Genomic DNA, 25,409 nt, shown 5'->3' on the forward strand with positions numbered 1-25,409 from the left:
GAATTGCGAAAACTCGAAAGGATCCGTCTTATCGACCAGAATATTGGATAGATGCGCTTGGCAGTTCTGCTTGGCACAAACATGCATATTGACATATTGCATAACTAGCGATAGGAGTTTCGTTGAAGTTGGAGCCATCTGTACCATATGGCAGCTAAAGGATATAAAAGGATTAGGATGGCACAATTGGGTGCGAATTGGAGTTTGTGGTTTGCGCTTTTCTTCGTTGTTCTCCTCAATCCCGTGTATTATCGATGTTATCGTTTGCCACCGTTATAATACCATTTGCAAGCTATCGGAGCAATGTAATTATTCATAGAGCTGTTAATCCAAATGAATCCACAAAATGTATTATTGAGGGCCGTTTGAAAAGTTGATATGAAATAATATCCTGAAACGCTTGAATCCCGCGAAATGAACATTTTAACCATATTTTAATAAGATTTTTTCCAACGAGCATGGCAGTCTGTGGTTGTTACCACTATTACAAAAAAAATGAAATTTTGAATTCATTTGAAGTAAGAAGGATTCAGGTCAGGTCTACGTGTTGACCAGTTTTCATTTTCACTTTTGATAAATTTAACTTTGCTAACAATGACATATTGCATAGAGGTCCAAATCCTACTCATTTTTAGAACGCTCCATTATAAATTATTTATATTTTTACCGCAGAATGTGGTTTCATAGCAGTGTCATGGCACATTGCCATATTATATTTAGCTGTGAAAATATTTATTTTAGAATAAAAATGGCAACCACAATGAAATCGTTTGCCTCAATTTGATTGTGAATAAACAATATTGGTCTAAGCTTACCCCCTCGTGCTATGACAACTGTATTGTTTGAAGCGATGATACAGCATACCTTCGGAACGATAATTAAAGTAAAACTCGGATTGCCGTGCACATCATTAAAATGATTTTATTTATTTGCATTCATTTAAAAAATAATGTTCGATTGGCCAGGGATCGTACACAATAAAAACTGTTATAAGCTCTGTCGACCTCTGGTACATCAAATTTAAATGAATTCCATTGATTCCCACCCAAAAGCAATTATGGGTGGAACCAAACTCCACACCTCATGCCAAAACTATTTAAAATTCTCTCGGAGCATATCTAATTGAATCAATTGAAACCGCATAATTAAATAATTTACTTTCTATTTACCCACTGCATATAGCTTTTCATTCACATTGGCCAGAGAAAGGTTGAAAAACCAATAAACCAAATTCACAATCCAGACTGATTTGAAAGTTTGTTAAAAAATTTGAACCGCTAACGAACCATTTCTCACTCACCTTTATTCGATCAAACAACCCATTTCCCCAACAGTAAAACGTTGGCTTTTCGAATTCATTGTTGGGAGTGCTTATTAATTTATTCTATCACACGTACACATTCACACACACATGCATTCACTCACTCACTCATTATTGGTCATCATCATTTGACATTCGGTTTGATTAGATTAAATGTCACTGTCTCTCTTTGATCTGTTCGATGTTCTCGTCGATGCTCTGCGGTTCCGTGATGTCATGTAATGATCAGCTGCTTGCATTTTCATCGGCATCCAAGAAAAATGATGATTAAGCAGAGGACGAACACGTTGATGGAACCGCCTATCGCCAACTGGCCGTCGTGCTGCATGGCAGCAGGATGTTCACCTGGTGGCATTTGTGTATAAAAAGGAAGAGTAGAGCGTTGAACGCATTACAGGAAAGTGAAGAAAAAGAAATTCTCACCATTCAAAATGTGTACATTGATCGTCGCGGGATCAGCGTTCGATGGTGAACAGACGTACTTGCCGGTGTCTGTCGTCCAAGCACGCTGAATGAGCAGATAGGAGGTCGTTGTCTCTCCCTTTTCCGTGATGACGGAAACACCACCCCGCGGCGAGTCGTAGTTGATCTCCTGAAATGAGTTGACGATTGAATAAGTTGATGAATCTTAAATATGTATAATGCAACAACCGATCTTGTAACATTATATCAGACATGGCTGGAAGAACTGAAACCTGCCACAACTTAAAAATAGATTAATAAATGCGGTTAATGGCAAAACAAAAACATTCAATGTTTCTTTTAACGTTTTATCGGTACAATATTTTATCAACTCAACTCTTCTGAGTGTATAAGTAACATTTGAGGGAACCGAGATACACAACGACTAATAAGTGACCTTCAAACATACGGCTCGTCCATCCTTATATATGTTTAAATAAAAGAAGCCTTTTTCTGCGCCGCACAGCGACTACATCCGATAGCGACATACATAAGAATCAGAAAATAAAGTATTCAACGGAAGCAGTTTTGATTAGAGATAGTATTTGCAAAGCCCATCAACTATTATCATTATCAGATAATGTCGTACCACCAATCAGAATTTAGTCAATCGGGTAGAAAATATTTCAATTTAATGCAAATTAAATATGGTAGCGATCAACATTGCTCTTTCAGGTAGATGTTTTGCGATTGAAATGGTTTAAAGTCAGGCCACATCAATGCCGTTCGACGGTGACCGCAACGTTACATATGCCACTGCTCTTTTCAGTCCATCCATCAATCAATCGTGGCTTTCGCCACGATTAAGCTATTTGTTGCTGAGTGGAAGTACACCAGTTTGCCGACCGTCATTGTCAGCAAAGATTTGTCGAGCAAAATTTATAGGAGGTCGGCATTTGGCAAAACGATTTATTCTCCCGTGCTATGGTTGTCCTTATGAAAAGAAGAGATGAGCTCATGAGAGTGCGAAGAAATTTTAATAGATTTTTACACTCTTATAATTTAAGGAAGAAACGAAAACCTTTCCTACCCTTAGTTTCACCTATATCGTTGTTGTCAACATCGATAGCAACGATATAGCGTGGAGTGGTAATCAGCGTCTTCACTAATTAAATCTTGCTCGTTCTATTTTTAGTGAAACATTATGCATCGTACAGTTATGGCATGAGTTATGCAAGCACATACGCAAATTCACCGATGGATTGGCATTCGGTTAGTGTCGAGATCGAAAACGAAAAAATTGATATTGATATCACGTTGCTATGGATTCTTCCAATTCAACCCTTCACCATGCACACGGTGGTCGGTCCTGATGCTGCAGAATGTTTTCCCAGCTGCTCAGATAACTTTAAGCACATCTGCATCGCATACACCGAACGCAAGGAAGCACCAGACCAAAAAAAAAATGGTTGACGTTATGCAACCTCCTATCAGTTGTGAGTTGTGCGCTGAAAAGCAGACCAACGGGCGTTGTTGCACAGAGCGAAGATTATGAGAAAGAGTCGCTGCCCCATCGCATCGTACACATCGTGCACCAGTTCGATGGGCCGTGCATCCTTCGTCAGATCGTGCATCCCACGGTCCATTTTTCAAACTGGTAACTCCAATATTGTCAGCTGTTCTCTGATGCATAGCGAGTAGCCGCATGCTGGGCACGGTTTGCATTTTCATCGCGCACCTTTTCCCATTTTCTATCGTACTCTCTGCAACTGCCGGAATTTGCGAGAGATGTCAATTGCACTATCCACCCGGTCTGTTCCTTTGCCAAAAACCGGGGGGAATATGGAAAAAACTTATGAGAAAAATGCGTCACTGCATTGATGCTTTAAATAGAAAAGTAAGCAGATGACGAAATAATGATTTTGACATTGCAAAGTGCTCTTTCATGTGAAAAAGCACAGAAGAATTATGATAACTATCTATTAGCCAGAACCTTCAAAGTATCGGTAGCTATAAATTCAAACAATCAGCCTCCTCTGGACAGAGTATTCCCATTACAAATAATTGTGCCGTTCAAACAAAATTAAGCAACAAATAATCTGGCAAAGAAATGACTCTGGGTATATAAAGTGTGGAAACACAGTTTAGTTTAGAATGCTTCATAAAAACGTAATAAAAACATACACCAAAAGATCGTTGAACAAAATGAAGACATGTAAGTCCCTTTCAGCATGAAACGATGTTTTTAAAAGAGAAATAACTCCTGATTCTGAAATCATAAAAGCAATGGTTCAATCCATGTAATTCCTTTTAAAAAACGTCCAAACATTTTTCAAATCCTCTGCTGCGTAGTGGAATGCATCTTCTTCCATGTTCCTCTGTGATGCAATATCAATCCAGGACATGAACAGCATATCATGAGCACCACCTCAATCTGGAGAACTATGTGCGAGCATATGTTTTGCAAAAAACTAATCAACCACATAAACCTTGCAAAAGCAGCAACACTTGCGCCTGGACGTACAAGGACATCGCAAAACACCCACAAACCAGAAATATGCCAAAACACAAAGCGGAAGTAAAGGAAGGACCTCACACTCACCTGGTTGTTGTGTGTCCACATGATGGTTGAGGGGGGTTCGGGTGAGTTCCGTACTATGCAGGTAAGATTTACAGTTGAACCAGTGTTGATGTACAGGTCCGGTATGCCTATAATCGTAGTGATGGGCTCTATAGTATTTGCATAGAGAGAAAGAGAAAAAGAAAGAGAGAAAAAGTGTCACTAGAAGAGTTGGTGACGGAAGTAATGAATGGACATCAGACTAATTTTTTGTGGTTCACTGTCCATCCCTCACTTACCGACAACGGAGAGATACATCGAATGGCCGACCGGGGGCGTCGTCGAGATCTGGCACTCGTACATTCCTGTATCTCGCTTCTGAGGATATCGAATCTGAAAGTACAACGTACACAAAGCGGACGTTAGATAGCACGGATGATGGAGAAGCGGCTAAGAAGAAACTAAAACAACACAAAAAACTCCAGTGGCAATGTGAAGCTGTTGCTGAAGCTGAGAACATTTCCACTTCCGAAAAATGATCGATGACTTGCAATGTGGTAGTATGTGGTAATGTATGGAGTGTAGAACGCTGGCAAAATGCTGGAAAATGGAGAGCCCTGGACGGCGAAAGGACTTACCTGAAGCGACCAGTCATCGTGCACGGGATTATGTACAGCCTGGAACCGTTGGTCGGATGTGTAGGTGAATCTACCGACGGTCAATAAATGGATGTCTCGGTGCCGTACCCAGGAAACCTTTAAGATAAAGCGAAACCGTTAGACGGGACCAACACATCTTTTCTCTGCTAAATTGAGATTAACCGGATGAGGGATCCTCCCGAACCAACTGAACTGCAATTTCATCCCTCGCGAATCCCTCTGTTCCCTTCACCGGAAGTCATTAGTCCCGGTTGCAGTGTACCATCATTTGTTATCTTATTCCTCCCTTGATTAACCCAATTTCCTCGTCGTCATAAGTACCGAACGAAGGTCCCGTGACCACAGGATGGCCGGATATCCGCGGTGGTAACTTACCGTTTTGTTGCCCAGATTTTTGACGCGACAATTGAGGTACGCCGTCTTGCCGACGAGCGCCGTAATGTTCTTCGAAGAGGACAGATCGAAGTATGGACCTCGGTCAAGTGGTGTCCTAAGCCGATTGCTCTCGTCCGAGTCGAAACTCTCGTTCTCGCTCATCTCCGCTGCACTGGGATGAAACTGTTGGCCAATTTTACCGGAACTACCGTAGATGCCGAGGTACGGTGGACGACTGCGGTGTTGTGACGATGGTCGTCGTGTTGGCTTTCGATCATCCATCGGTGCTCGATCATCACTCAGCTCCGACAAGAACTGTTCTTCCGAGAAGCTCTGAAATGATTTACTTAATCCTGAGAAGGGAGAATGAGAGAGAGAGAGAGAGAGAGAGAGAGAGAGAGAGAGAGAAAGAAAGAGAGAGAGAGAGAGAAAGAGAGAGGTAGAGAGACAGAGAGAGTGAGAGAGAGACAGAGAGAGAGAGACAGAGAGAGAGAGAGAGAGAGAGAGAGAGAGAGAGAGAGATGAAGAATAATATTAGAATAACAAATGTTCAGTACGGACCGTCACATAGAGGTACCGATGGATCGGAGTGAATGCTGATGGTAGATGAATCGTTTCCTTCGTTCGTTCGCAAATAAAACATGTATTAAGATCCAAGACGAGCAGAAAGAAGTCTGTAGCAAAGCATGGCAATGTTTCGATTCTTCTTCGTGAACCGAGGACATTTAATTGAATTTGCAGACACTCCAGTCCTTAGACACCTCCAACAAAAGAGTTCTAGTACACCATCGAGCTTCAATCCGATCGACAGACCAACGAGCAGCTTGGAGGCTAATCTTCTAATCAGAAGCGTAAACAACCACTTTGCTCATCCTTTTTCCCATTCCTACAGGACACTCATCCTTTCATAACATGAAGGCATCGGAGAGACCCGTAAGCCATTTCTCCTCATTAATTACTTCCCTGAATCGGAAGCGACAATCTCTCTCTCTTGGTAGCACTCGAAGGTTGATAAATCATGCTTACTTCCAGATGTTGTATTATGGCAGTATCTTCAGGCAACAGTGAATGCCCGATTCGTACGGATATGAAAGACATTTCATTTACGCTTACACCTCTCTGCTATCGAGTCTCCGTGGCCGGTCTATGGTATTCCTCAGTACCGCATGCCATGTTTATGCGTGAGTGTTGTCACACGTTGAAGGCGAGAATTAATTTATCGCCTGGAATTCATCTAGCATCCCTTCCACAGATCCTTAATGCACGCTTCTGGTGGTAGTGGTGGATGAAAAAGGAAAGGAAACATACGGAAGACCAATAATAAGCTATCTCCGGGTACGGGAAAACCACAACTGAATCAAATTAAACCCTTCGCTAACGTTGAATGCTGGCTCATGAATCTCTCATAGTATCTGGGTCCACTTTTTTTTATGTGGTCGACGAGAGCAGTGATTCAATAAAGCATTGATTGAGCCGTTTGTAGCATGTAATGGAGATAAACCATTGCTAAAGAAATAAATGCTGTGGTACATCGAAAGGAGAATAATGAATAGGAATCGTCCTTAATGCATGAAACAAATGTGGCAAGGACTTCTTTTTTATTTATTTATTGAGGAGGGCACTTTTTATTTATTGAATCCAACTATACATGACAAATTGAAGAACAAAGCGCTTGGTGTGCTCAAAAATAGTATGAAGTTAAAGTAGTTCTGCGGAACAAAAATTTATTAAAAATGATTCACGAATTCATTATGTGACAACAGACAATCCTGTATTCATTTCGATTAAGTAGAATGATGACGCAAAGTAAAAAAGCTCAAAACGACAAATCGGATTTTTCGGACAAAATAGGATAGCTGCAAATGATCGCTTTCCCAAAGAAATATTTGAATTTAAAAACCAATGTTGAATTTCATTGATTGGCCTCACGATAGTCTTTCAAAAATGCAAACCGTATCGAAAATCCCCGATCGAACCAGACAACAGATGGAATCGATATGCGGTTAATTAGCAAAATAGAATTGGAAATACTCTTCTCCAGAGCATAGCCATAATGCTGTCGGACTACCAAATTGGGATTTTAATTAAAATATTGATTGTTGTCGATTAGTAGCTGGGATGCGTTCGGCCAAACCCCAAAAAAATATCCGTCTCGTGCTCGCACACTGACGAAAGCATCTAAATTTTATGTGATAGACGGGAATAATATTTTATGTGAGGAGCTGGATTTCAATTGTTGAAGGCTATCACGGCGTTTTGATTGGAACACCTGCGACACCGGTTCTGTGGGTAACGGCTAAAGATGAATTATGTATCAGAGAATTATTGTTTGCTTGAATCTCGCCGCTATTTGATTTGAGGCTGAGTTCATGATTTCTATTATTTATGCCCTCCCTCACTCACTTGCATAAGCTATGCTGATACATTCAGTGAGTTCGCTGAAGGTTATTATGTTTTCCTAACCCTTGAGCTCACAGATTCCTTATTACAGTCTTAATATGTTGCGTCTAAATGCTAACAAAATTATTCAAAAATCAATTGATATTCGAAATAGCCCAACTGAATTCATGTTTCCATCAAATTAGAACAGAACAACATAATCCCGCTATCAATGTCAAACGCTGCGAGAATCTACCAGCATTCTTGGCCGAAGGGTTTGTCTTGTGTTCGCATAACATGCTCCAATGGAACGACCGATGCTAAACGATCCGAATGAGGCACCATGAGCATCGGGTAGAAAAAGGCAAAATCCGTGAACAGATAAAAATGCCATTTATCTGCCTCAGGGTCTAGGAGGCATTTAGGAGGCATACAATTCCAAAATTAATTCCTTGCTTCGATTCATGCACGCGCTCCTTTCAGATCAATTTGGGCGTGAATTATAATGGGTAGGATTTGTATTTGTATTTGCTATAATATAAGCATCTAATTAATGATATCTTTCCACCACTGTAGGCAGTGGTTTCTTGGTAGTCCTGTTCAGTTAGCTTCGTACTCAGTTAACAATTGAACGGCTCACCGCCGACGATGAGGCCTACGATGTGATGAATCAGTTGTAAAGGAAGAGATTTACCTACCAATCAAATGATGGTTAATTCGCTTTCTGACGCAAAACGCAAAATAAAATCGTTCCTTTAATGGATAGCAAAAAACCGTTGAGCTTCTCAGAGCTTTCGATTCAGAACGATTGACTTCTGATGATGACTGCTGATTTCTTTCTATTTGATGCGGAATTGGTGGTGAAGAAAGGAGATTTTTCTGTTTTTGAAAAAGCTCAACACTTTGGCAACATTCAACTAACATGAAATTTGAATGAGAACCGAAATGATGCGAAATAGCCGGATCATTGCTAGCATTAGAGCAATGAAACCCTTGCAGCAATCGAATGATAGAGTACCGTACTGATACTGGAGAGCTCCACTCGTTTGGAAGGGTTTAACTGGAACATTTAGGTCCCTTTTCATTCATTCTATTCGTACGATCCGAAACACTCAAAAGAGATAACAAATTTCGGAATAAACTCGGTCTGCACCAAAACCTTCGTAGATGCAGCATTAAATAACCTTTACCTTGCCGTAGAAAGTAGTTCGGTCCGCAAAGCAACCGGCATTTCATCTCCGGTTTTTCTACCGGATCGCTTGTTAGTAGCTATCCGCATCCAGTCCAGTGTAGGGTCAAATTTGAATCAGATTACTGAAGACCCATCAAAGTATCTAAGGGTCTTGAGATAGATTCGTTTGTATGAAGCTATTCTTTGTTGCCTTTAGGCTATATTCAAGCGAATCGCAACAAAACTCACCGATCCGTGGCGCCTTTAGAATATGTTTCTCGCATATTTCAGCGATGCTCATGAATATTTTGTGCTCGGGCGAAGATCATCGTTAAATTAGCTACCGAGCGTTTATGAGATAAGTGTTAGTTCCAACCACTTTGTCCATTCAAACTGTTGCCCCTAACTGAACATAGAGAAAATGGGCCGTGTTTAGCAAAGGATCTTTTGGCTACGACTTTTGTGCAATTAAAAACATAACAACAATTGCTAATGTTTGAAACCTCTCTCTTTTCATTCCTTTTGATCTGACCGGTAATATTCCATTCGCTGCTCAGTTTTTCTGTGTCAGGTAGCCTCTGACTTCAGCGGCCACCCTACTTTCGCAACACAAGCGTTAACTGCATTGTTTTCTTCCTTGAAATTGACTCTAGATTCGATGAGTCAATCATTTCGAATACCTACAACATGTTTATCGTACGGAATGGCCACAATTCCATCAGGCCACATTCCTGCACACACAATTATTTAAAAAATAATTATAATTTGAAATGTCGCATTCTCATCCCCCATAAAAAAGCTTATTCTACGATATACCGATATCAAATACTCGATCGATATGGACTAGTCGATATCAAACATCTCCTCATATACCATTTTGTATTCTAACAATGCTTCACACAATATAATGTGGGCAATATGTATGCATCAAATGTTTTTTGTTTTACTTTGATTTCTTCTGGATCAAAAAGCTGCCAAGCCCGCTGGGAATGTTATGATTAAATAATCCTACCACTGTGAGTACTGTTGCCTTTTTTACTAGTTCCTAGCGATACACTCTTCCACTGTGGAGTAAATTGAGTATTTTCATTTCAATTACAGCATTACACGTTATTTATTTGCGATTTCGCGTGCACGTCGTGTGGCCCGGGGATTTTTCATTTTCACAATTATTGGCGCTCACGGCTACAGCTCAATTGATGGCAAATATTCCAGTAATTTCCCTTTCCTCGTGTGTGCCAAGCTGCTGCCATTGCGCTGTATCATTTGAAATGCATTGTCAAGCGAGGGTAGACAAAATACCAGTTGAATCTATGCTTTAACATGAGTCAACTTGGACTGTTGAATTGACAGGAGCACCATTCCGACACCATGTTGTAAGCGGCGCATATGCTCATGCCACTGGAATCATCAAACGGTCATCTAATACAATGAGGCAACATCGCGAGGATGGTGGATTTCAATTTCGAAATGCGAGCTTGCAGTTCTTGGCTATCTTATTGCTTTTATCTCTTTTACATTTTAAATGAATGATCAGAAATCTCGCAACGCCCGCGAAGTGAACGTCGACATTTTAGTGAGAAGCATCCTCTTCTATCACAAAAACGAATGCTCGGTTACTTGCATGTGTGTAGAAATGCAAAAAGAGGCTAGCTAAATAGACTAATGGATACTATTTTAAGTAACTTTAAGGTCGCAACTTGATTTGAGCGAATCATTATTTGAAAATTGAATTTGAACGATCACAATTATTGTAATCAACCGGATGTCGAATAGCAATCGCTGAAAAAGGGAAGCGGAAGAACAAAGTCTAGTGGTCGCAACATTATCCTCTGTATTTGTTTTGATTTTTCCCGAAAATAAAATTCATTCCGGAATCTCCTTTCACAATCTGTACGCTGCCGATCTGGTCCTAAGCTCAACAAATCGGGAACAACTGCGAAAGCTACTCCTTGCACAGAAAATAATCTCTATCTGGCCGCTTATCGTGGTTTCTGCCATTTCCATTCATTGTCCGTTCGTCTGCATTCGGTATCCGTTCACGGAATCGAATAACTTGTCTCATGCAGACGACAACCCTCATGTATCCCTTTGTATACTTTTGACTTCATCGCAGTGATTCAGCATGTTACTTTTCGGCTTGAAGCTGGTTTTATAAAAAAACATTGACGACTGGATAAAGTCGAGCCGAACACATCGACGTTATGGTTAAAGTCAAGTGCGGCCGGTTCTTTCCACGAATGGTTTTGTTTTGTGATGTAGGTTTTACAGTGGAAAGGCTGCCAGAACGGAGGCAGATCTCCCAGACGACTGATTTGGTGTAATTGGAATGATGAAAATCCCCTTAAGTGTATGCGTTGTTTCATGCCAAGTTATGAGAAATGAAAAACAATCATCGAACTCATTCGAATGTGAATTTGGTCATGGTAACAAATGGATAGCATATGTTATCTGTTGGTTCAAGAGCCCAATAGATAGTCGTAGCCGCTTGGTATACTGCTTCAATGCCTATGGTTAGCTACATAACGAATGTGTCCGCTTGGAAGCCTAAAATAGACGGATATATCATTCGCTTGCTGGTCCAGCGTTCGATTCGTTTCTTTTGAGCTCGTTCTTCATATTTACTAGAGCCGTTCGGTTCAACTCATGTTGGAAATTATAACAACAGAGGCACACATTTCCAAGATAAAAGATGTTAGTAGAGCATACTTTACAATATATCTTCTTTTGAAGACTAAAATATTCCAGAAGTAGGACCAACGAACATATTCCCTCAAGTAAATGAGGCTTCAATGGTATGATTCGAGAAAAGGAATGGAAAGGTCGAATCTGTTAATGAGCAACAACCCCATCCCATCAAGGTAGGTGTTCTAGTTAATTCGATTCTGAGCCCAGTGCAGAGGCGTATCCCTATGCCACGCGTACAGTATCGCGGAACGCTTCCGCGTGGGCATCCAGCGCTGTTGTGGAGACGTTGATTGACATTGACGAATGGGACGAGTAATTTCTGTACCAACAACCTTTAACCTGCGAGCATAAACCCATGGGAACTCGTATTTAATACAATTACGCATCACGCAGCCAATTCAATACCCAGCGGTTATGCAAACATATATTTTAGTGCGTCATTAATTTAGTATTGCAACAAAAAGGGAAGAAGAAATAAGAAGTATCTGGTATGCTTCGCGATGGTATGCTAACCAATAACATTTATTCAATTTTTGCAGACCAATTTCAAACCCCAATCCCTCTCTTCTTTTACTATACAATGGAGGCCTTGTTTGTCAGATTACTCGTAACCAACCCGAAACCATCCGTTGGGACCATCGTTCAGACTTGCTGCCGGCCTTCGATGCTATGACTCAGTTGTCTGAACATTCTTTTCCCTTTTCAATGTAGGAAAAAGAGAGAAATGCAAAGAGAAAAAGACATAACGAATAAGAGAGCTAATAAATCAAAATGTGGGACATTTTAGAATTTTCAACCAAGGATCCCTAGACACACGGACCCCAAGGGGCCATGGTTCCAGCAAAACATGACTACGCCCGAGATTGTCTTGTGAGTGGATTGTGTTCTCCATTCACATGACACTCAGTTACAAGTCCGCAGGCAGTGGTTGGAGCGTTGGTTTTGGAGATTCTTGTTCAGTTACGTACTCAATTCACTTTTTTCCTCTTTTTTTCTAATCGCTTCAAAAGATAACGACATAGTGAAAGCTTGAGGGATGGAGCATAAATAGATTACCGTCCCAAAAAAGCAACATTTTATCAATTTCCATCGTTGCGGTTGGTTGAAAAGCCAAAAGTTGGTGCGAACCTAATGCTTTCGACGAGCGAACATTGGAAGAGAATCTCACAGCCAAAAGGATCATATTCCAACATAAAAACAAAAGCGAATCGCGGGAAGCAGAAGGCGATAAGGGCTTATCCACTGCTGGAAAACACTGATTGAAAAACCATTTCAAACGCAAACATTCGCCTGCAGGCTGACTTGCTCTTCGACCTTCGGCCGGTCTGGGTTCACGCATGGCATCAGCAACATGAATCTTTCATGATACGCTAATGTTGATCATGGTGACCCCAACCTTTCCCTTTTTTCTGTATCCGTTGGTAGGTAGGTCATCGAATTCTGAGACAGAAGCAGAAGCGGTAGAATCGAGCTTTTCTATTGAAATCCCTTCCAAATCGTAATTACCTACATGTTGACCGTTCGAAGTAGTGAAATGCCTTTCGGTTCAGAAAAATATACATGGCCTTTGACATTTGATTTACTCCCCAAACGGACCCACAATGGACTCTATGACGACTGTATAATGAAATTGATAAGTTTTTGGTACATGAAAATTGTCGTACTTGGTATTTGCGAAGTAAATTTGAGATTAGGTTGTGCGTCACACGTGTTTCGTATTTGCTGCTTACCTTGATTCAGATACACGATGAAAATAAGTAAAACATTGATTACATGTTGGTTGAACTGTTGAGCCATTTCTAAAAAGAGAGTAAGTAAAAGAAAACGCGTTTAGCTCTGTTGTTTTACTGATATCCTTTTATCAGTTATGCAGTATTTTTTATTTGATGCTGTAGTATTTGACTGTTGCTCAATAATCTCAACATCCAAAGTATTATCACGAAGCTTTAACCAGGGGCAAACAATACAAAGTCTGTGCGCGATTAGAAAAAATAAAAATTAAGCAAAACAAGTGAAACTCCCCAACGACATATTAGTTTGCTTCAGTGACGCATAGATAGCAATTTCCCCCTGGCATTAACCTTCACCTTCCGGATAGCTTTACTTTCTAAGGTAGAGCAAATACTTCCGGGAGGATTTTCCTTAGTGAAACGCTATCTGGTATATAGCAGGCTGAAATGAATCCCTTTCACTCGTCACTCGTCTGTAGCATCTGCATCTGTACCTTTTCCTTGATTTCTCGTTGAAATGACTGTTGAATGATTTATTACCGACCAACTCCCACCAACAGTTTATAATGTGGATGCAACCGTGTGTCCCATAACATAGCAATGAGTATCGACCAATGTCACATGCGCAACTGAAAGAGTAAGCCTAGTGGGTGTGGGTAACGGTGATAGTTGTTAACCACATTCCCAGTTCGTCGTTAGAGCATTTTTCAAATATTCTCGATTCGATGATTAGTGATGCCCTCAGAATGATTGTACGCCGCTGCCGTGCTTATCCAGAACATGGTACGTACGTGTTCTCATGACTTGGTCACATGCCATTCCCACGACGGTTGCTATGATGTTTGTTATTTTCACATTAACACTAGAAACTCATTAACACGATCATCCGCTTAAAACTATTGGGTTGGCACATGATACGACCAGGTTTACCATTTGTTATACAGTTTCGGAGAGTTATCAACATATTTTTACGTAATTTTTTGGTTTTTAGTATTTTAAATAAAATTGATTTCATGAGGTAAGTTATGAATTATTCAAAAACTGGTGGAAAGATGTACATGAATATGATCAAAACCCCCGAAAGCGAATCAAATATAAACAAGAGTTTTTGTCCTCCGTTCCCGCGTTGAATATAGAACGTTTCCGTATTTTATGTTATCTCATAAATTTTTCAAGAGTGGGAAAAGTACGCCTCTTTCGAAACATGAGTTATTTGTGCAACGTATTGTAAACAAGTTTCTCGCCGTAGCATGAGAGAAATTCTGAGGAAATCGACTGCCTAGTTCCGGGAAGTGATGCTCTCGCTAGCCAGAATGTTTGCATAGCTTAAAAAAAGTGGAGGTTTCTAATTATGTTGAAAAAGAGAGCCGTAACCGCAGACCTCGCACCAGCCTAAAGCGCACAACATCGCGATCTAAAGCGATCATTTAGACGGCTAATTGAAAGTGACAGATGTTTTATCACTACAGGACAATTATTGCGACTGATTCTTGTAATGTTTTAAGTGAAGTCCGACGGGCATATCGCCGCCAAATATGGGTCTTACTGATAAGGGAGGTGGTTCTTTCTCCATGACTCACCTACTCACACTTGTAGGCATAGCGAGGGAAAAATAGAAGTAACTGAGGTGACAAACATTGCAACATGATCCCTACAGTCCTAACAAGTCACTCTGTGTCTTTCATGTGTTTAACTCTCTCAAGGAAACTGTGGGAGGCAAAAGATTCAAGGATAATGCTGAGTATGAAACCTAATTTGCGCAATTGGCTGCAAACACGACCAACATCTTTCAAACTGCAAAGAATCTAAAAACTGCATATCCGCTGGGAAAAATGTGTTTCGGGATCAGGAGATTATGCAGAAAAATAAAAAAAAAATACCTTTCATGCATTTAAAAATAAGATAAATTTGCTAGCATAGAGCCCGTTTATATTTGACTCACCCTCGTGTATGAGAAGAAAAGTTAAAATGATATAAAATACATTTTTCAGAGTTAAATTACAAACCAAAGTTTAATCTAGCGAAACGTGAACTGATCCACTGATTCAGTAGAAGGATTGTTGCAAGCCTGAAAATCATTACTCTTCATACTTCTACAACTTTCAAGTCTTAACCTCAGTTCGTGTGATTTATTCAAAACGTGTGATGGTGCTGTCAGTGAATGAAAGAAACGAAGATCGAAGCCAACTTCCGAAGCTGCTGAGTAAAAACTTTTCTTCGATCCTCTTTCGCGATAGGAACAGAACACGCTCGTCTCATCGTGAGACTTCGATATTGCCGAACAACTGCACATACCTTTCACCAATGGATAACATGCTTGAGCTAAGTAAAACTTTTTGCTTATTGAGCGCTGCTTTAAAGGGTCAAGAAGAAAAGGTGAAGAAGTGAAGGTTAAGAAGGTTAAAAGTGTTCATTCGCAACACTTCTTTGCACAAAAAGCACCAGCAGCACCATCACAGAGTAGCATTAGTAGTATTTGTCCAAAGTAGAAGCAAGAAGCTCCTAATGCCTTCAACACAGGTTTCCCCGAAAGTACAACTAAGAAGGTGCACGGGGTTTTATGAAAATTTCGTTGAAAAATTATGTATCTCGCCAAACTTCCAAGCAATGTTGCAAGCTAAAGCAGTCTGCAAGATCATTCGGGGCTGGTGCTTCGACTAGCTACAGCATTAGTCAGAGCACGGGTAGCGAGGCTAATTAATTTGACAGAAATATAACACACAACCTAATGTATAAACAAATGATTGCTCCAGTAGGAAGGTGGTATCCAATAAAAAGCGACATCATATCATAGCATCGAACCGCATGGTTCGGTCGCACGAGTAAGAATCATCCCATCGAAAAAAGATTTTAAGCTATTCCTATTCATAATTAAATGAGGATTCGAATTAAAGAGGAGACTGCTTATTCTGTAGTTGTACAATCTTGAAGATGAAACTATGACCCATAATAAAGATGACTCGATATTCCCTGAGACCGCTCCAACTCCCATGTATCAGGATGATATGCGCTTTGAACAACCTTGCCACAGTTCGTAAGAAAAATCAAAACGAAGTTAATCTCATATTTTCCCCGAAAGTCGGCAAAACTCAGCTGCCAAATCGAATATAGAATCGGAGAGCTGTTATTCCGTTCCCATTTAACTATTGAAACTCATCCGTAGCTGGATTTGATTATGTTACCATGTTCGAAAAGACCCGCCACATCGCCTACACACGATTGTTAAATCAATCGCTGATAGCGGAAGGGGAACGCGCGCAACACACATACAAGCTTAGATAAATCTATTTATGTTTTCAATTTAACCCACGAATAAATTTCAATCCGTTACATCCAACCACCATTACATTCCGTGAACACCTCCACCTCTCAACAATTCCCATTATTCTCGATTTGTCAACGACCGTAAGGACATTCGATTCATCTCAGACACCATGTGCCCATGATATCGTCGATCAATAAACCGAGAGTAGAACTCCCATAAGTGAGTTTTCTGATCCATTCATACATATCTGTGTATGTTATGGGCGTGGAATGTGATAATCGGGTATCCGGAAAATCATGCCAACGCAGGAGCTCGGAGAAGTGACGGTAAGATACGAAATCTCGATTACCGTGGTGTGGCAATTAGACAAAAGACCATCAGGAAACAATCCTTGACTATCAACCTTGGCCCACGATGATAGAAAGATGATAAGACAACTTTGGTTTGGTTGTGTGGCCTGTGTCAGTGCACATCAGCGCTTTGATGGTTTGGAAACATGATTTATGTCCTTACATACTGGTATGTGCCTTCTGCTATAGGGGCGACTGTTCGCCAACAACTATGCCGATTAACTCTCGACGAAACGCCTCCTGGCTCAAATGGACCCAACAATAAAATCACTGAAATCGGAAACGACGGAAACGAGGACACGAAGAAACGCAACCAACGGAAGCCTTCTTGCTGGTTAATGGTTAGTCACTTTCGAGGCTACAACCTGAAGCGAAAAAGTCTCTTTTCCGGCTTCACTGCCAACGCAAACAAAGCCAGCAGCAATAGAATCTGTTTGTTGATTTCGGAACCGTGGAAAAGGCTTAGATGGCCTTACTTTGTTTTAGCCCAAATGGTTCCAGCAACCACCCTTGCGATACGTTTCTGAAATGGCAGATGTGTTTTCGCTCTCTGTTTGTAGGTTATACCCTCCTTTCAATTGAATCGATCGCCTTGAAAAACAGTCTCCTTAATCCATCGCATGAGTAAATATTTTGATCCCATTGAACTCCGCCCCAGGTGCCAAACGGCCAGAGTAACAACGACGTAGGGAGATGAGTGCGCTCAAAGTTATTCATTTAAATTTAATCACAGTAAAACAAAAACATACCCATTAGTTAGTAAATCAAAATCTGTTTTTTAGTTTACAGCTGATCTGTTTTTTTAGTTTAAATTATTTGGACAATATAAAGATCTATTCGACAAGTAAGCTTTAGCAAGAGTGTTAGTCTAGTCAATGATCCGATGAACCTCGAGATGCGCAACGGTTGTACTCAATAGCAGGCTCGTAAACGCGGCAAAACAATCGATAACACGCCCATCATCGATCGACCGGACACTTCCAAACTTCTTCTATCTGTTCTCATCTTTTGGCATAGATAAAAACAAAAAATGCATAAAGAAAGTGCTTCTCGGTGTATCGGCTGGCATAAGATGTGCCTCATAAATTTCGGCATTAAAAGAGCTTCTAGCATGATTTGTTTGGGCGAACGCCGCAACCACTGTTCATAAACACAACAATAACACGAATTCTGGGCAGCTCCCGGTCTTTCAGCGACCATCGTCACAAACTATGAAGCATGGGCTTTGAATGCACGATACAATCTAACCATTAATAACATTCATGGTCCTTTAAACTGCATCCAGGTTAACCATTAATGGCCCGATATAGGCTACGATAAGACCGTAGAAAATATAGCCCAGCAGTGATGTTTGGGTCAATACCTTAGGAACGAGAAATTTCATCGGCATATCATCTAGAGACAAAGCAATGCTCAGCATATAATTTTAATACAATATCAATAACTTTACGATATTACAGCAGCTTCAATCTAAGCATATTTATTATACGAGACTAAGATGATTTAATACTACAACAGAGAGAAGTGCGAACTATTCTTCATTGTCCTGTGCACTTCATGACTAATTCGACTAACATTGGTTTCTTCGAATGCTGCATTTGCTGATCGATGAATTTAGAACTAGAGCTAAACACATGCGCCGATGAGCAATTTTGAAATCGCTTCTCTCATTCAGTGTACGTGCAATGGCTGGTTTTACTGTTCCAACATTCACGCACAAGTTACACCTACTAGAACCGCCACATACATCCCATCTTGAACACTTGTTATTGATATCAACTTCAACACCATTGTGAAATAGATCATGAATAAGCATTTGTCTGGATGCATGTACGACAGTCGATTAACAAGAAGCCACATTCATAAATGGTCCATCCTCGTGTATGAGATGTAAACCACGACATCCGCTGTCCGCTTTCAGCAACATTGCCCCTGCATATTATTTACCGACCTTTGAACCATTCTGGAATGCCGCAAAAGATGGAACACACGAGCGCTCAATGGTGTGATGTAGAATCGCAGCATGAACTATTCCAACTAGAGATCACAAATGGCTCATTCCCAACATGCGTTGCATAATTTACTCCAAGTGCTATAACACCCACTTCCTCATTAGTTCTAATAGCATAAGAAACGATGGCGTACGGCGTACGGATGGGTTGTTTCTCCTATATTCACATGAGTTATTCCAGCGACGTGAGTAATGAAGGTTTCCGAAACTTGCCGATGGTGTGCGGTTGAAGGGATAGAAAAACGGGAAACCATCAATATTTCGCCAGACACATGCACAAGTCCTGTAACTTCCCGGAATACTCTCTTCCGCTCGAGCGATGTTGTTCAATTATTTTTGTGGCAGAGAAACCCGACATCACTCACAAGTACTACGAAAGTGCCAATCTTAATGAATTATTTTTGCCTAGACCGTCGCGCTGAGATTTCCGTGAGGTCTTCGACCGGCAATAAAAAGACGTATTGATTCAATCCAAGGTGTCATTCGAGTCTTATCGGTAATGGTAGAATCCCGGCGTAGAACGAATAGTGCGACAAGTTACCATCTTTGCTCGTGGACATTTGTCAATCCGAACAGACAAACTACATCTGCATCTGAAATAAGGCAGATGTGTGACGCCACCTGTAGATAATCACATGAATTGCATGAACTGAATGTGTATTGGCCATGTTTGAACTGGCTTTCTAGTCATACATGAGTACATTCTAACTGAACCTTGCAGAAACATTGTATTTTCTTTTAGTTTACCATCACACTGTGGCTTGTACTTGTTAGTATTAAAGGGTTCAGTAGCATTCACTCTAACTTTACTTTAACTTTAATTGAAATAGTATGTTTAAAACTATTTTAAAAGAAATCCCCACTTGAATGAGAAGTCATAAATCCACATAACATAAGTATTATATTTTAGTAGACACGAATTATTAGCACTAAACAATCAATTCAGGCTTCTCAGATCTTCATTATCTCAAATAAACGTCAATGTTATAACCTTTAAAAGCTTTTGATATTACTATAAAATCATTTGCTACTACAACCCATCCAAATGGTGGGTTATATTCTAATTCAGATTTATTTATTTTGCATATCATACTCGATGAGAGATGTTGCCGTTAGATTGTATTCATGCTTGATTATCTATAGAAAATGAGAAATCATGTAATATGAGCGTAGTGGTTTTTACATTCATCCGAAACACGGCTTAAGCCAAAAACCAAAGTAGAGCCTTTTTTCTTCAAATTGTCTACAATGTCGCAAAGTACCATTTTCCATGCGCTCAGCATTTCAGAAATCAGAACCCTCTGGCTAGAGCACCAAAAGTGTTTTAAATGTGTTTGAACAGCCACCGCATTCCAACCACCAGAAGCGATTTATTTCTATAATCAATTTGCTGTCGCGTAAATGACACTCGTGCGATAGTCAATTAGTACAGTTTTAAATTTTATCTCCCACCAACTCTCGCTACCTTTTCCTTCTTCCGCGTTTTAGTTGATTCTCTGGTTTCATTATCGCTACGAACCGCCAGCCTGTCGCTCGAGGACTTGTGTTGGTAGCCGAAAAACCGACAAGAGAGATGTACCGGATCGTTCATCCGTCCCCGAGTTTGTTAGATTCTTGGGACGATATTGCCACCGCCTCCGGCACTCCCAAACATGTCCATCATGTTTTCGGTGCTTTCTTCTCGGCGTTCCATAGAAGATGCCTTGTTGTTGTCCAAGTTTTCAACCAGATAGACCAGTCAAACGAGCAACGAATCTCCTTCGAGAACAGCTTTAACCATTGCCTCGCTTTTTAAAGACTGAGACCAATAGTTTAATAGTAGGATGGGACTCCACCCTATGAGCAGCATAGGGCATAATTTGCGATTTTGATTTTACGCTCAGTGATTGTGCAACAAGATGAACTTAAATAAAACTTTTCAAAAGCCTAATGAAAAATCAACATAAATCAAACCTCAAATCTTCAGATAACGTACCATCACTTCGCTTATTTGTTGGGGCTTCGGTTTAAATGTTGGGGTATTGAACATTGAATGCCTTTGGGTTTCTTCGACTGCTTTCACTAAACAGGAATCGCGTAAATACCAGAGTGAGAAACATGATGCGAATACCTCTCGAGTTCAGTTAAGCACTGCTGAGTCTGGTAAACTGAACTTTGTCGTCTTCAGCAATGGAGAGAAGCTGTCATCTAATGCTCTTACCTTCCATCTCTTATCTCCATACAGCGCGTTGCCTTAGGGTAATTTAGGGTCGAATATTGTTGTGATGCAAACGAATTGACACTTTTCTTGTAGAAGAAGTATTTTACAAAACTATCTTAACAGATCAACTAAATATATCCAGCTCTACAGGAATGCTACCAATCAAGCAAGATTCAACGGATGCTGAGCAACAACCGACACGCTATTCAAAGAGAAGTCAATATTCATGACACGTACAACTGCTCATTCGTTGGAATAATCAACTGGCTGAGAAAAATCGAAGAAGTGAGAGTTACATAGTGGCTTGTCCATTCGACTTTTGCTAAAGAAATCAACTGCCGTTCTTCCGAAGCGACCAACATTTCGAATCAACTCTATTATGACTGGACGGAATAGAGTTGATATCACGGCCTAGCTCTTCGGTACTTATAGTGGTTGTGGTAGATTGGCTTGTTGAAACCAACCGAACGAAACCTTTTTTCCACTGACGCTAGCTAGTCACTGATGGTGTAAGAATACAGATTTCTAAAATGTCTGTCCGTGTGAGTTTGCAGGTGCCAGTCACAGTCCATCGTCCGGTTTCACGTAACCGGAACCGGCCCCAAGAAGGACCATTAATGGACCAACACGCGTTTGCCGTTAAACTGTCTCCGGTAATGAAATTCCGTCACAATATTATCTTTCATAAAACTCGGACATTCCCTCCTCGGTGCTAATCCTCGACCAACAAGACTTCCGAGGAATCAGAGGTGAATGAGGAGAAGGAAAAGGCGTAAATAGCGAAACGAAGTACTAAAGGAATTAATTACAATAAGTGGTTGGTTCGCTAGTAACCGTTTATGGCAATTATGGCGCCCGAAAAATTGTCGTTTACAGCAACGATGGTATGGATGGTACTATAGTGTAGAAGGTTGACGCTTTTACCGATTCCAGGGATATCCTTCATAATCTCCCCTGTGTTTCTTGGTCACTAAGGCAGCAACATACTGTGTAGCATCAGCATCAATACAGGCATAAGCCAGCTGCCTCCCAAATTCAAAACGATTCGTGAAGAACACCGGTCACGCTGGAGTCATATTTCGACGGCAGCAACAGCATATCTAGAGCGTCGCTGCTTTTAATGATGGCGTTTTGAAGCAAAATTGTTAATTGCATCGTCTGCCCATGTAACCAACATTAATTCAACTCTGATGAATTCGTAGGAAAGCCATTCCAATTCTTACGCCAAAAGTCCAAAACGAACCCCTGGGTAGAGGAATTCATTTCGAAATACCCGGATTGCACCAAGGATTGTCCCTCCCATTCGGCACACAAGAATCGCAGCTCATTTAATACGAGTACCATGATTTCAATTTAGTAGTGAAAAGACCGAAAATGTTCGTTCGGGTCTTTTCCAGCGGATCGCAGCAAGTGATTTGCTATCAAACTCAACGGGGTTGTAATTAAATTTGTAATTTACGTCTGCGCCACGGTGCTCGGAATGAATTCACTATTGGCCTCAACATGGCAGTGCTTCGAATAAACACGGAAGTAGAATGCTCCATGGAGCGAATGTTAATTGCGAATTGGTTTCGATGTGAAGTTTCAATTCAAGTATTCATTTCATTATTTGCTAATTGTGTAAATGTCCGATCAGACTACGATTACGAATAGCTCGTTCATCTCTCGTGAACAATTAATGATTCCAGATGATTTTGAAACTCCTCAACAAAAAAATGGTTTCGGCTTGACATTTTGGAAAAATAGATTTCAGCTACACAATAATGGTACAACATATCACGACGGTATGCACTTAAGACGCAATAAGCACTCTCGAAATCATTCTGAGAATTGGAAGACAATGGAAACAACGTTACCGCTCACCATCGCCACAAAATCTCAACTCCTCTTGGGGAATGGTCAAATCAAAAACCTCTCTGAACGAATATGAATTTACTCCGTGAGCACTCCGATGGCTGGGGGCGTGAGGCCGATGATGTGCCACGCACACTCCTCTGTCTTATGGTTTGTTGTCTCAATGGATGACGGCTACAGTCATGCTGCTGACCGTACTAGTGGGCGGTGGTCATTTATCTTCCGAGTCAGATTGTTGTCGACGCTCAAAGAAATGTTTGAAGAAATGCTGGGATGGCAGAGTGCCGATCCTGCTACTGTTCGCTACCGTTTGCTGTCACGATTAGCGTCATTCAACAGAGCTTCAGACCGACAGGCTGATGGCTTGAGAGCGACAGGCCTATAATACTAGACCGTAATGTCCATTTTGTCAATTCGACCACGGCATGACAGAAAGTCTGCTTGCCCTGCAAAACGAAAACAAAGATTAAGGAAAACTGAACCAACAGAGAAAAAAGTTTCGACTGGTGGTAGACCGCGCATCACTTTCTGTCACTCGCGGTGATGACGACAGACCTCTTCAGCATTTCTAAAATGCCAACGCTCAAGACGGCAAGGAGTATAGACATTGCTAGTTCCTCTCGCTGTTGCAGTGCCCTAAGGAGCGCGGCCCTATGTGACTTGGAATTCGATCATGGCAATAGTTCCAGTAAGTCAAATAGGACGATATCAATTACACCGTTCCGTGGAGAGTGTTCCAGCTGATACCGCCACAGATGATGGATTCCTCCGTCGAACCTACCATCCATTACTCGGCGCGCGATCCAACGACTCGTGACGAAGTGCTTGTGGTTTAGCCTAGCTGCAACAATCACCGCGGAAGGCTCATCTGACACGAGTGAACGGTCGTTGGCCTATAACACCTACCAGGGCACCATTCCGAGTAAGAATGAGGCCACATACCACGACTCGGATTTCGAATCGATTTCCTTCTTCTCCCTGTTAAATGCCTCTTGAACCACATCGCTGCTCCCCGGTACTCCTGGGACAAACGTATATCAAGTGAGCTTCGAGACGCCGCGTGGAGAAAGTCAAGATTTACGCTTCGCTTTACGGTACGCTGTGCGTTGAAATGGAAGTCCGCCATCAGCCATGAACTCCAGTAACCAACGGACCAGCTTTTCACTTCAGTAATGGTCCGTCCGATCCTCTACGAGCATCTGCCGGGATCTTGGGATGGTCCGACTACTTCAACATTAGAAAAACGAATGAGATCCCGCAGAGTGAGTGCCTTTTTGGGAGAAAGAGTGAAGAGAACAGGAATACTAGGAATTGCTTTCACTTTAATTCCATTTGGATAGATGTGACACGGAGAACTGTAAATCAATACGTCGAGATTGTATTCCCGCTGGAAAACTCATTGCTTCCTTCTTTGAATTATGAACACTGCGGTGCTAGACAATTGTGAAGGTGAAATTCATCGATTTGTAACCTGTAGCTGGTTACAACACAAATCAGTAACGGAGTGGAGTTAAATGAAATATCTTTGAATGAACTTGCTCGTTGAATCGACCAGAGGTTGTCTAGATAATGTTTGTGATTGGATGACGACCGCATGTAATACATCCGCATTTATTATCCTTGTCAGTGAAAACATGTAGGACTGAGCTCACTCAACCCAGACTTGGACTTCAAACAGAATAGCCATTGCTTCGATGCATGGATGCAGCATATGCAACAGAGCAACAACGTCTGTCTGTCTTCCAACTCCTCGCCTGAGCAGATGGTGCTATGCATATCCGAGTGAATCAACTGGATTCTCGATCGGAGGTGTAGCGGTATCCATCCACTAGCAACAGCAGAAACCCGTTTGGTTAGCCAGATGGTGACTGACCTGAGGTTTAATGCAGAGGAAAATGGAAATCGTAATGGTCGTGATAGCGTCATCGGAAGGCAGCAAACTGTCAGGAAGGCTGTTTGCATCCTGCAATCTAGGCTTTCACTTCTCCTTCTTCTTACAGGCGCAGCCATAAGACCGACATGAACGAAATATGTTAATGCAAATGACGAAGTTGCAGGACTGAAGCGGAACTCTGTACTCATCCCTGTAACCGGTTTCGTACTCCGACCTGGATGGTTAATACTCCGTGCGGATACGGATTCGAAGCAATCGGAGATGCTGGATTGCATCTGCTGCTCCCAACGGTCATTCATAATCCCTTTTGTGAGGCTTTCCGGTGGATGGTTTGAATATCATCATAATCGTTGTCGTCACCGTATTCGGCATGAAAGTAATCTGCATGCTACGATGATCTGCAGCATCTTGAACGGTTGATGAATTTAAGAAAGTGTGCTCTTACTCCGAGGACTATCACTTCTCTTCTCTTACTCGGGCTGCAATTGCAAATTCTGAACAACACAGCATGCGTTTTGCAGCTACTTTTCCTTCATTTCTTACAATCATC

General features: G+C 41.2%; 1 protein-coding gene across 1 annotated transcript in view; it reads right to left on the reverse strand.

The window, feature by feature from the left end:
- Positions 1-965: 965 nt before the first annotated feature.
- Positions 966-25,409, reverse strand: part of LOC125948056 (zwei Ig domain protein zig-8-like) — a 38,731-nt gene continuing 14,287 nt past the window's right edge. The window contains exons 3-9 of the mRNA XM_049673694.1: positions 13,286-13,354; positions 5,318-5,670; positions 4,922-5,038; positions 4,583-4,676; positions 4,326-4,453; positions 1,745-1,913; positions 966-1,666 (exon numbers count right to left, since the gene is read on the reverse strand). Of these exons, the coding sequence (XP_049529651.1) occupies positions 1,563-1,666; positions 1,745-1,913; positions 4,326-4,453; positions 4,583-4,676; positions 4,922-5,038; positions 5,318-5,670; positions 13,286-13,352 (1,032 nt within the window). The 5' untranslated portion in view covers positions 13,353-13,354 and the 3' untranslated portion in view covers positions 966-1,562. The remainder of the gene's footprint in view (positions 1,667-1,744; positions 1,914-4,325; positions 4,454-4,582; positions 4,677-4,921; positions 5,039-5,317; positions 5,671-13,285; positions 13,355-25,409) is intronic.

Source organism: Anopheles darlingi, chromosome 2 (genome assembly GCF_943734745.1).
Source record: "Anopheles darlingi chromosome 2, idAnoDarlMG_H_01, whole genome shotgun sequence".
In the NCBI taxonomy this organism is placed as follows: domain Eukaryota; kingdom Metazoa; phylum Arthropoda; class Insecta; order Diptera; family Culicidae; genus Anopheles; species Anopheles darlingi.